This window comes from Tursiops truncatus, chromosome 1 (assembly GCF_011762595.2).
Source record: "Tursiops truncatus isolate mTurTru1 chromosome 1, mTurTru1.mat.Y, whole genome shotgun sequence".
Lineage (NCBI taxonomy): Eukaryota > Metazoa > Chordata > Mammalia > Artiodactyla > Delphinidae > Tursiops > Tursiops truncatus.
This window is the reverse complement of record NC_047034.1, coordinates 138,476,564-138,488,591: the sequence shown is the minus strand read 5'-3', so window position 1 is coordinate 138,488,591 and position 12,028 is coordinate 138,476,564. Positions and strand designations below refer to the sequence as shown.

Genomic DNA, 12,028 nt, shown 5'->3' with positions numbered 1-12,028 from the left:
ACAATGCACGGTGCTAACAGCACCACGTCTCCCCAAGGCTCAATCCCACCTTCCCAGCCTTCACTGGGCATACTCAGCCTAACAACAAAATGGACCCAACCTCTTCTGACAGCCTGTCATTTGTAGTAAGAGTAATAGCTCTCATCCACCAGACACCTACTATGTGCTGGATGCCTCACGCCCATGACACTGCTTGTAACTACCACAGCACTGTAAGGTAGGTGATTTTATCCCCACGTTATACATGGGGCAACTGAAGCTCCAGCAGGTTAGGGTAACCCACCCACTGATGCCCACATGGGAGACAGGAATCTGGATGAGAAGCCATGCCTGTCTCTTCGGTGCTCCGGTAACCACCCCCCACCTCCACCCAAAATGGCTGCACTTCATAAAAAGGTTAAATTGTCAAAGTCAGGACTATGACTCATATGCACAGCAAACTGGGTGACTCTGGCAATAAAGGGAATCTACAGGTTCTTCATCCCAGAGCCCACATCCCCATCTCCTGCCAGCCCACCCGACTCTCAACCAGGCCCTCCCCCAAGGTGTTCTCATACAGAAACCATTCCCCCCCTGCCCACCAAAAAACTTATATCAATTAACCAAAGGTTATGTTATGGATAACCAAGTATCTCGTTCTTTCACGTTGAAAAGAGAGCCCTCCTCAGACAACCACCTGTCCAGCAAAAGGAGGGGGGCGGATTTCCCTGCCTAACCCCCCTCCATGATTCTTGTATGGTCACCCCAACACTTTGCATTATGTGAAAACAGACATACAAATCCTCTGTCAACCAGTAAAACCCTATACAAACACACGGTAGCTACTGCTACCAAAAAGGGGCCTTAAAAACCCTCTCCAGGTCGGGAGCCCAAGGCCCAGGGATAGGAACCCGCTTGAAGGGTAAAACGTGCACCAGAGCGGAAGTCTGACTACCAGACCAGTGCTCCTGTCACCATCAGAAACAGCCAGCCCTGCCAGTCACCTGACAAGCACCTCACTCCAGGTGCGTGAAGAACGCAGCCTGGCCCTCTTCAGATCAGCTCCACCACTTCCTGCCACCCCAAAAGCCACGGTCGGTGTCAAATCACAGAGCCACCACTGCCTGCGCCCAGCACGACTCACTCTTAGTTCCCGGAGCTGAGATAAGGCTGGAGAAGTTGCGGGGGATTAAGAATAGAACAGGATAATCGGGGACTTCTGCTGACTGCAGAGGGAGGCTCGAGAACATTTCTTTCTGTGCTCTGAGGCTGCACACATCCGACTAACTTCCTCCACACACTGAAGATTTCTAACACTACAAACTCTCCAGTCCCTTCTGAGTAACTTTTACTCAAAAGTCTAAATTTCTGCAAAATCCACGGTGGACAGACCCGCCAGCTCCAGCCCCACACTCCTCTCCAAAAGCCACCCCAGAAAACCTACCACCCACTCCTACAGACAGAATCCTTACACCACACCGAATGCCTCCAACTCCGCAGTTCCGAGGTTGGCAAAAGCAATTAAAACCTCATTTTCTCTGTGCAAGTTAGAACAGACACTTCATCCCCATGCATTTCAAAGGCACTTGAAATAGTTACCCCAGTGAGCTGGCGGTCAGGTAAACGCGCTAAGATCCCAAGACAGGGCACTCCGTTTTCCTGAACTTCACCAAAATATCAAAAGCCACTCCGCTCTCTTTTCCTTTTGAAAAGAATGTCAAAGACTCCACCAATCGGTCCCACAAAACACCCAAGACTTACACTCACAGCAACTCCTTCCCGTTGACCCTAAGCCTCCCTCCTGCGGGCTGCAAACCGGGAGCACACCGGCGGTGGTCCCACCCGAACAGGGCCCAGGGGCCTGGGAGAGGGTCACAGACAAGAGAGAGCCCCCATCTACCAACTACAGGCCCTCTGCCAGATTCTCAGTAAAACGAAACTTGGTGGTTTTAGGGATACTTAGAGCAGTGGGGGGAGGGGGGAGGTCCAGTAGGTCTGAATCAGTATCTTTAAAGGAAGTGGCAGTCCCTTCTTGCTCTTTCTCAGAGTGCCTGGAAAAGGTCCCCATGGATTTCTCTCTCAAGGTTTTGAGCTCACAGAAGAAAAAGGAAGGGGTAGGCCAGTTGTAAAACAGACCTGGTGCCCCTCCACCCACCCCACCCCCACTCCCTCTAATTAAAGCAACGTGCAGAATTGACAAAAACCCATGCAGGTTTTTTTTTCAAGCCCATGCCCAGCGCCTCAGAGTGAGATGTAAAAGTACAGTTTCCATGCAAACACCAGGCACGATTAGTAGGGTTCTCAACAGTGGGCAAAGAGGAGGCAGAAACTTAGGCACCAACCTCGTCTGCCCTTCTCCTCATTTGCCAGTCCTGAGGGCCCCACGGCACCCTGCTCTATGCAACGCTGGGGACTAAGGCATGGAGGGACCCGCTCAGATCTCCCATCTTTGTTCACTTGAAGCCGGGGGCTCAGAACAAAACAAACACACACACACAAAACTATCACACAAACTTACCACCACCACGAGTGCAAAAACCCAGGCGGTTCTCCCAACGTGATGTTTTTTTCCCATCGAATCTAGAAAGGAGAGAGCAGAGACAGCTTAGAGGAGCAGAGAGAAGGGGTGGGCTAGGGGCTTCCCAGAGCCAAAAGGCTGTGAAGACCAACTAACAATAAATGCCAAAAGGTGATAAAAATTCAAAATGGTGGCCACAGTGGCTGCTCCAGAAAACAAAGGCTTTAAGAAGAGTGAGGAGGAGGGGTGTCAAGAAACTGGATGATGGGGGGAGTTCCACTCACCTCCGACAAGAAGGTCTGTGCAGATTTCTGTGCTCCTACGTGCAGTAAATATTCGTAGACGTATAAAGCTAACCTGGAAAGTGGGTAGCAGGCACAGAGAGAGAGAGAGAGAAAGCGTCAGACCACACCGGGCGCTCGCTCCTGGACCTTGCCAGTTGGCCTCCAAGCCTGTCCTCCAACCCTGTCCGTGCTGTGCCATTGTGGCCCCAACCAGAGGTGAGCAGCTAGCTCGGTCCTGCCTGGGGCCACGGGTACGAGCAGTTAGGGGGTGGGTATGAGGAAACGCGTTTACTTCAAGCCGCGAGGGCTGGAGAGCAGCCCCCGAACTTGAACTTCCAAGTAGCGTCGGGACCAAACCCACCTAGGTCTCTCAAACTCGCAAGCAACCCAATCCCCCGAGCCTCGCTCCTTTTCCCGATCCACTCCTTGCCACCGACCCACCCTCTCCCCACGTTTGAGAGTCCGGGGAGACTCAGTCCTGGACTCTGGAGTGCTCCGCGAGCTCTGGAGAGGGCAGTAAAGCGCCGCCCTCACCACCTCCCCCCAAAACAACTGTCCCCCAAGCCTAGGGCCAAGCCGGCGCCGCCGTCCCTGCCCAGCTCGGCGCCCCGGAGGGCGCGGGGCCGGCGGCGAGGCCAAGGGCAGGGAAGGGAGAGCGCTCTCGGCCGAACAAAGCCCCCGGCACGCACTCCTCACGCCGCGGGCGGACAAAAGGAGCCTTCGGGGCTGCAGAAGCCACGCGCCCCCTGCCCGCGCCCGGTGGGCAAAGTGCCGTCAGCGCGGCGAGCGCCCCGGCTGGAGCGAGCGCCCAGGCTCGCTCGCGGGACCTCGTCCATCCCTCACCGCGGGCCCCCGCGCCCGGCACGCCCCAAGGCCACCAAGTGCCCCCTCCCCCGGCGGCGCCCCCAGACCCCAACCTCCGCCGGCTCCCAACAATGGGCTCTCCCACGCCGCCCGCCGCGGCCTCGGGAAGGGGCCAAGCAGGCGGCGCCGGGGCCCGGGGCTCAGCAGCCCCCGCCCGCCCACCTGCCTCCCACCACCCGCCCGCAGCCCGGCAGCGGCGCGGCCGCCACTTGGAAAATAGGGCTTACTTTTCCCGAGCCTGCCCGTCCGAGGGCACCGCCGAGCCTTTGCCTTTGGCAAACATGGTTTGCAGAGAAGAGGGCGCCGAGCCTCGCCGCCGCCGCCGCTACCGCTCCGGCTGCTCCCGAGCTGCCCCCTCGCTCCCGGCCCCCTCCCCGGCGTTCGCTCGCTCGCTCGCTCGCGCTCTCTTCGCCGCGCTCCCCTCCCTCCCCCCCAGGCGCTGGCTCCGCGCTCTTTCCAGCTGTCAAAGCGTCAGCCCCGGCCGCGGCCCCATCGCCCTGGAACTCCTCCCGCGCCGGCTCGGCCTGGGGTGCCGGTGCCGCCGCCGCCGCCGCTCTCCCGCCGGCCCGGCTGCCCACTGGCTCGCTCGCGCGCCCGCCCGGCTCCGCCTGCGCCTCCCTCAGCGCCTCCGGCACCGCCGCCGCCGCTGCCGCTGGTCTACTTGGAGCTCAACCGAACGTGGCTACCCGGGCGAGGGAGCAAGGCGGGCGTCAACGTCCCGTGATTGATATGCGCCTTGGCCAATAGGCGCGCGGGGGAGGGGCCGGGGCGGCCCGGGAGGGACGCCCTGTCAGCGCCCGACCGCGGCAGTCCCCGCTGCGGCCGCCACCGAGGAGCCGCTATTCCTGCTCCTGCGGGCCAACGGGGTGGGGGGGGCCGGGGGCGCGAGCCTCCGTTTTCTCTAGATGTGGGGAGGGGACACGAATCGGGACAGGGAAGATCTAGTCCCCCGGCCACCGCGAGAAGAGGGTCCGACGGGCGCTCTCCGCGGCTTGGACCGCTGGGGAGTGGGGGGGTGGCGCTGCGGCGTAGTCTGAGGGGAGGGGGCGCGGACCCCCGAGCGGAGCACCGTCGGCTCCCCCCCGCCACGTCCCTTTCCCTTATCTGCCCCTCACCTCCCCCAGCCTCAGCCCTGCGCCGGCCCAGCCCTTATCTCCCCCTCCCCCTCGCCTGCCCTCCCCTTGGGCTCCGACCTCGGCCCCCTCCCCAGACTCCCACCCGTCCACCCCTTGGCCGCCCCGCCCCCGGTCCTCCCTCTCGCCCAGTCTGGCTTCGGAGCGCCGGGCGCGGGGCTCCACGCTGAGAACTGGGCGGCTCGATCCGGCGCCGAGCCGCGAGGCTGCGCCTTTACTAGATCATTAAAATACTTTGGAAAACCCCAAAGTGGAGTCGCGCGAAAATGGCCCTTGGACTGCTTTGGGGAGCCTGGGGGAAGGGACTGAGGACTTTGGCTAAGAGAACGGAGAGTGATTGCTCCCAAATTTCCAAGGTCTGCCCGCCCTAGCAAGTTAGCCCCTCGGCTTCTCCACGAGAGATGGTGCCATTCCGGGGTAGGGGGGCGTCACCTGGGCGCCCCGCTACGCGGAATGCGCGCCACAGAAATCTGCGAACTTCAAATAAACGGAGCTAAATTGGGGAGCGGGGGACGAGAGTCAGGCGTGGGGGGAGGGGAAGCTTCCATTGTCAGTGACCCAGGTGTACAATGGGAAATTGAGGGGGGGGCTGGCAGAGTGACCCAGCTATTTGCTGCTGACTCCTTTCTGCCCACGGCGAGAACCCGAGGACACACTGAGTGTACCTCATTAGAGACTCTTTAAGACGAGAAACCAACCAAACGGGAAGACTCCCCCATTTTCAGACTGTTTTTAGAGCGCGGTTCTCTTTAAATGTGATAAAACACTGTCGGCACTGTCTCTTTAAAAGAGTCAAGCAGAAAAAGCTGTGTAAGCGCTGATTGGCTGCCTGTTTGGATACATCTTTAGGGGAGCCTTGAAACTGTTAGCCTAGGTTGATTTTTTTTTTTTTTTTAACAGCGCTGTTCCAATAAACAAGTAACGCCCCTCCCCCTAACATGCCTCGCACCAAACAATTAAAGGATAGGTCAGTGTCCTGGGGAAACACGTTTCAAGTAGGAAAACTCAGAACTAGATTCAACAAAATCAAGTATAATTCACTACCATTAAAGTTTGCTTATTTTGATTTGTCGAAGAGAGAAAAAGGGGCTTTAAAAAGAAATGCCCCGCAGCAAACGGATCTGCATTGGTTCAGGAAGGAGACTCTGGGTGCATTTTTGGAATAATGTTCTGCTCAGTGTAGCAGCCTCCCTAAATTAGAATATAGCCAGGCCCTACCACCGCTTCTGGACGCGCTGTGTTCTCTGTTGGGACCTAGCGCTGGAAGGGGAAGGGGGCAGAAAAAGGAAAACTGAACCCTAGTCTCTGGTTGTCTGTGCTAGCTCCCAGTTTAAAGGTTGTTTTGTGAATGAGAGAAGCATGGAGGTTGGGAGGGAGTTGAAATACAACGATAGGGGAGAGAAGGAAATAATTACAGTTATTTTTTTCCCCCAGGCGTTTTAATTTAATAGGGCTAACTTAAGGTACCTTAGAGCCCACACTAATTAAATTGGCCTGCTCATACCCTTCCCCTGGACTTCTATTTTTGATGGGCTAGGAATGGCCAGGAATGGCTTGTCAACAGCCTGACTCACAAGAAGCCTGACTCATCTTGGGTCTGCAAGGCCCACAAATTATGAGTGTCATGAGTGTGGGTTAGGTCCCAGCTCAAGGAAAACACTGCCCTTCTCTGGCCCTACTGCATCACAGCTCTACCAAGTTGGCCATGCTGTGTCAGAGTTAGGGCTGCAACACAGGTATATCTGTTTGTGCATCATTTTCCTCATCTGTCAAATGGGAAGGGGGATCTTTAATATCTCTTGAGAGTCTGATGTTCTATGATGCTAAGATTTCCTTTCTATAGTTTTCTTTCCCCACACCCCACCCTGAAAACAGGACAAGCACCTCCTTTCCAAGCAGGTGTGGCATGCATTTGGGGAACCTGTGCCAGGCTCTCTGTCCTTGTGGTCTTCCCTTTGCTGGGGCTTGACCCAGAATGTTGGTAGGTTCATGGTGGACCTAAAAGAGATAGTGGGAGGGCCCAGGCAGAGCGAGAAGGGAGGGTGCCATAACCTCCCAGCCTGCTGGACAGAGGGGAGCTGATGGGTTCCCAGGAAGTAGGACCACTGAGCAGCCCCAGCTAGGTGTGCAGTTGCTAGCACAGTGATCCAAAATGCGGTCAGATCAGAAGCAAGCACCCTACCCCAGAAGGGCACTTTCTCTGGAGAAGCCAAGGGACTAACATGATAGGCGGGCAAACCTGGGAAATTTGGGCGCAATCACTCTCTCTTCACTTACCCCAAGTCCCCCACCCATTCCCCCAGGCTATCTTTCCCCACTGGATCCCCCAATCCCCACCTTCCCCACCCCACCCCCACAGCTTCTGGCCCGGAGTGCCTCCCACCCCAGCCCCCTTCTTTGCTCATTCTTTAAGGCTTGCATCCCCTCCAATGCCTCCTCCATAAAATCCTCCCGGCTTTTCACTCCTGGAGTAAAACCCATCCCTCTAACCCTCTGCTTGGTCTCATTTTGCTTGAACCTCCAGAATAGCTCTCCATTCATTCTGCCCATTGTTGTGGCCATTTGTTTACTGTCTGTCTCCCCAGCCAGAGGTGGTTGGGGGGCTGGGAGGGCAGGAACTAACTCTGAGTCATCTGTGTGTCTCCAGCACCCAGCACAGGTTCAGTACCTGTGTGCAGTTAGCACTCCATGTACGCACCAGAGGCTACGGGGAACAAGAAAGGAAAAAGTGAGCTCATCCCCAAAGTAGCTCTGGGACGGGTAAGGAAATAGGAAATGCACACCAACAACAATAAGATTAGATAAGGCCACACCCCCAGCTCAGCCCCACAGCCTAAACTATAGCAGCTTGCAACTACTGTACTTTCAGTTCCCAGAATACACCAAGCTATTTTACACATCCACCCTATACTCATTCTTTCTTCCTCTCCCTCTCTCTCTCTATTCCTCCCTCCCTCCCTTCTTCCCTCTTTCCTTCCCTTCCTTTTTTTTCTTTTAGGACATGTTTATTGAGCATCTACTATGTACCAAGCACTGTTCTAGGCACTGGGTAATAATCTAGGCAGAAATCCTTACGCCATGTTGCTTACACTGGTGTGAAATCCTCTGCCCTAAAGGCTCTTCCTGTGACAGAGTTCTAATATTCTAAAATCCAGCCTGGGAAAGCCTTCCCAGGAAGCCATCTCTGGGCTCCTGGTCTGGGCTAGGAATCCCCTGGTGGCCCCTCTGCCTCTCCCTGACCATGACCTATTGCTGTTGGCCTCTGTGCATGGGTGTGGTCCTGTGTGCATTTCCCCCAAGGGAATGTGAGCACCTCTCCTCCGGGTCAGGGAATGATCATCATTCACCTGTGGACCTCCAGTGCACAGCAACAGTGGTGAAAGGAACAGAACAAGTGAGTACCTGAGTGACCAGAATGTGGAGGGACAGGCAGGTGGGGTGGAAGAGGGGAAGGAGAGGTGAATTACAAGTTTAGGCTAAGATGACCACTCCTTCACTCAGGTGCCAGAAACTGGGGGGCAGAAATCCTGGGCTCTGGGATCAGGTTGGTGGGGGCCAGGCCTCCAGAAGGTGGCACTTAAAGGAATGAGGCTTCAGGTCCATGGGCTCAACCCAGGAGGTTGTGCTTGCCAAGGATGCCAGAGAATCCCTTTTCCTCTCCCTGGTTTGCAGCTCTGTTTCTGTGTTCCCCACAGCTGCTGGGAGTCTGGGGGCTGCCCCACTGTCCTCCACACCACGCCCAGGGACGTTCGAATGGATGCTGAGCACGCAGCCCATCCCCTTCCTGCCCGCTGGGTCCTGGGATTTTGAGGAGGCACCTCGGGTCAATACCTTGGGTAACTCTGCCCAGGGAGGCTCAGGCCCAGGCTGGTCAGCCCCAGTTTCAGCAGAAGTTTCCTCAAGGGCATTGGGGGCTTCCATGGGAGGAGTGCAAAATCCAGGGCCTGGAGACTTGGCTTCAGCCTGGCTCAGGGCCTCGCTGCTGGACCTTGGGCAGATGATATTCTGTCTCTGAGTCTGTCGGTGAAATGAGGATGTTAAATGAGGGAACTGACGGGGAATCCTTTGCTGGGCTGTCCGTAAGTGTTGGCCGAGCCCACGGTTCTGACACCTCTGGACAATGGAGAGTCACTACTGTGAAGGTTGTGTGGAGGCTCTGAGGAGGTAGTAATTGGGGTAACATTTTGTAACTCGAAAAAGATGATTACTCCTGATGTTATAGCATAGCAGAGCCAGCAAACAGAGAGGTTCTCAGGAAGAAGGAAGAGGATTTAAGTTTAGAATCAAATGTGTTTTTACATCTTCTGATGATGCCTTCCGATGTCCTGAGCCACCTTGTAGCAAAATGGGTTTTAGGCAATTTCTTGGTTGGGTTTAGTTCTGTCTAGAAAGTACCTACTATGTGCTGAGCCCTGAGCCAGGGACACTGACTGGGAAGTACAAAAACATACAAAGCAAGTTCGTGCCAGGGATGGCTAGGGCGAGGACGCTGACGCTCTGCCCCTTCCCTGGTTCCTGCTACACCTCCCTCACCTCCTGTCCAGAGTGCCCCAGCCTGGAGTTCATTCTCATGAACTCAAGGAGAAGTCTCCATAGAGGGTCTAGGTCCGGGCAGCTGAAGAGTGTGGTAGGTAACGGTCATCAGGACAAGGGTCATTTTGTCACTGGGAAGGGACAGCCCTCGCCCGCGGTGATGGTGGTTAGTAAAATGAACAAAGATGAGTAGATGATAGCAGCGATTAACCAAAAGTGGATAGAAACTGGAGAAAGAGAACACGTCAAAAAATTGCTAGAGCTAAATTAATTGAATGTGGCTGGAAGGATCTGTAGAAGGCACACTGTAAAGAGGTAATGAAAGAAAAAGGACTAGAACACGTTACTGTTGATGACTTGGTGGCTGAAATCACACCAAAAGGCAGAGCCCTGGTACCTGACAGTGTAAAGAAGGAGCTCCTACAAAGAATAAGAACATCCCTTGCTCAGCATGCCAGCCTTTAAGATTGAATTAGAGGGCTTCCCTGGTGGCGCAGTGGTTGAGAATCTGCCTGCCAATGCAGGGGACACGGGTTCGAGCCCTGGTCTGGGAAGATCCCACATGATGCAGAACAACTAAGCCCGTGCGCCACAACTACTGAGCCTGAGCTCTAGAGCCCGCGAGCCACAACTACTGAGCCTGTGAGCCACACCTACTGAAGCCCGTGCGCCTAGAGCCCATGCTCCTCAATGAGAGAAGCCACCGCAATGAGAAGCCCACGCACCGCAACGAAAAGTAGCCCCTGCTCTCTGCAACTAGAGAAAGTCCACGCGCAGCAGCAAAGACCCAACGCAGCCAAAAATAAATTAATTAATTAAAAAAAAAGATTGAATGAGATTGTGTTGTTTTGTGGTTTTATTTCTGAAAGTAAAACTCTGTCCAGTCCCGTGACAGGGTTCCTCTCTGCCTCCTCCACCCTGCCTTGGACCAGCATGTCTCTGTTTTCACTCACCTGCCATACCTTTGCCCCTGCTATTCCCTTTTCCTGGGACACTTTGCCCCAGATCAAGGCTTCCCTCATTCCTTTACTGCCTCTAGGTCCTTGATCAAACATCACTGGAACCCTCCCTAAAGCACCTCTGTGGAATGGCTCCTGTCCCCACTCCTTATCCTGTTCTATTTTTCTCCATAGCAACCATTACCACCTGACATATGTTTGTTTATTTTTTTCTTACTATTTCCCTCATTAGAATTTAAGCACTGTGCATGGGAGTTTTGTTTTTGTTTTGCATGCATGGGAGTTTTATCCCCACTTTTAGAACAGGTTCTCAATAAAAATGTCTTAAATGTTGAATAAAATAATTCACTTGGGCTTCCCTGGTGGCGCAGTGGCTAAGAATCTGCCTGCAGTGACATGGGTTCAATCCCTAGTCGGGGAAGATCCCACCCGCTACGGAGCAGCAAAGCCCGCACGCCACAACTACTGAGCCCACGCACCACGGCTACTGAAGCCTGCGCACCTAGAGCCCGTGCTCGGCAACAAGAAGCCACTGCAATGAGAAGCCTGCGCACCGCAACGAAGAGTAGTCCCCGCTCCCCATAGAGAAAGACTGCGAGCAGCAGAGCAGCAGTGAAGACCCAGCGCAGGCAAAAAAAAAAAAAAAAAATGGTGGGAGGCATTTAAACTAGCCCAGTGTGTGTATGTGTGTGGGGGGGATGAAGTGGGAGGTGGTCAGAGAAAGCTGGAGGGGGCCAAGTTTGAGTGGGAGTTAGGCAGTGGGAGGCAGGTGGAGGATGTGTTTCAGACAGAAGGGACGACATTCATTAATTCATTCAGCTGACGCTGGACCATTCAGGGCCTTGGGTGTCATGCTAAGAAGTTTGGTCTTTGTCCTGCCGGCAGGGGCTTTAACCAGGGGGTGACCTATTTCTGCTTCAGAAAGAGCCCTCAGGGGGCCATTGTGGAAGAGCCAAGCGCGGAATGCAGTGAGGGACCCAGCGGCAGCTTCGGTGAGGGGTGCTAGGCCAGCGAGGTGGAGAGAAGCTGATGGATGGGAATCTCCTGGGCTCGGTAGCTGACAGGATGTGAGGGAGCCGAAAATGACTCCTATGCTTCTGGCGTGGGTGACGGGGCTTCCAGTCAGGGAGTCCAGGTGGGGGAGCAGGTCTGTGGGTGGGGGAGTATGAAGAGCGCAGTCTGGGATGTGATGAGTTTGAAAAGCCCATTGGATGTCCAGATGGAGACATCCAGGAGACAGGTAGGTAATGAGCCTGGAGTCCCAGAGAGCAGCCTGCCCCGGAGATGTAGTTGGGAGAGTCATCAACATCTGGAATTTAGATTCAGGCCTGGAAGGGTAGCTAAGGTGATCCGGGCATAACCTGTCCGGAAGAAGACTGGCGTGGTGCAAACAGTGCGGACCTCGGAGCATCCGCAGTCCCGATGCTCCTGAAACCCGCTCCTACCACAGTTTCAGGAATGCAGCTCTCTCCTGATTTCCTTCCTTCCCCTCTGACTGTTGCTCCTGTTATCCTCTGAAGGATTCTTTTTTCTCCAGCCTCCTCTCAAAATTTTATTAGTCAGCCTATTGCTAATCCAATGTTACATAACAAAGAGCCCCCTTATCTCAATGGCTTATAATAAACGCCGTTTATTTCTCACTCACAGGTCCGCAGTCAACTGGACGGCTCTGCTTCAGGGTGCAGTTCGAACCTGCTCCGTGGGTCTCCCCTGCCCGGACCCAGGCTGAGGGGCAGAGGCTGCCTGGCATGATTTTTT

General features: G+C 55.0%; 1 protein-coding gene and 1 pseudogene across 10 annotated transcripts in view; one reads left to right on the top strand and one right to left on the bottom strand.

Annotated features, from left to right (window-relative positions):
• Nucleotides 1-4,335, bottom strand: part of SSBP3 (single stranded DNA binding protein 3) — a 164,904-nt gene extending 160,569 nt beyond the window's left edge. For 2 of the 10 annotated variants that reach the window (XM_033866239.2, XM_073789400.1), the window contains exons 1-3: nucleotides 3,873-4,323; nucleotides 2,782-2,854; nucleotides 2,498-2,559 (exon numbers count right to left, since the gene is read on the bottom strand). In XM_033866239.2, the coding sequence (XP_033722130.1) occupies nucleotides 2,498-2,559; nucleotides 2,782-2,854; nucleotides 3,873-3,928 (191 nt within the window). In that variant the 5' untranslated portion in view covers nucleotides 3,929-4,323. Of the gene's footprint in view, nucleotides 1-2,497; nucleotides 2,560-2,781; nucleotides 2,855-3,872 lie in introns of all 10 variants that reach the window. The other 8 variants (XM_033866240.2, XM_033866255.2, XM_033866249.2 and 5 more) reach the window with 7 other exon arrangements.
• A 3,949-nt stretch (nucleotides 4,336-8,284) lies between these two features.
• LOC109551062 (transcription and mRNA export factor ENY2 pseudogene) lies at nucleotides 8,285-10,103 on the top strand (annotated as a pseudogene).
• The last annotated feature ends 1,925 nt before the right edge of the window (nucleotides 10,104-12,028 follow it).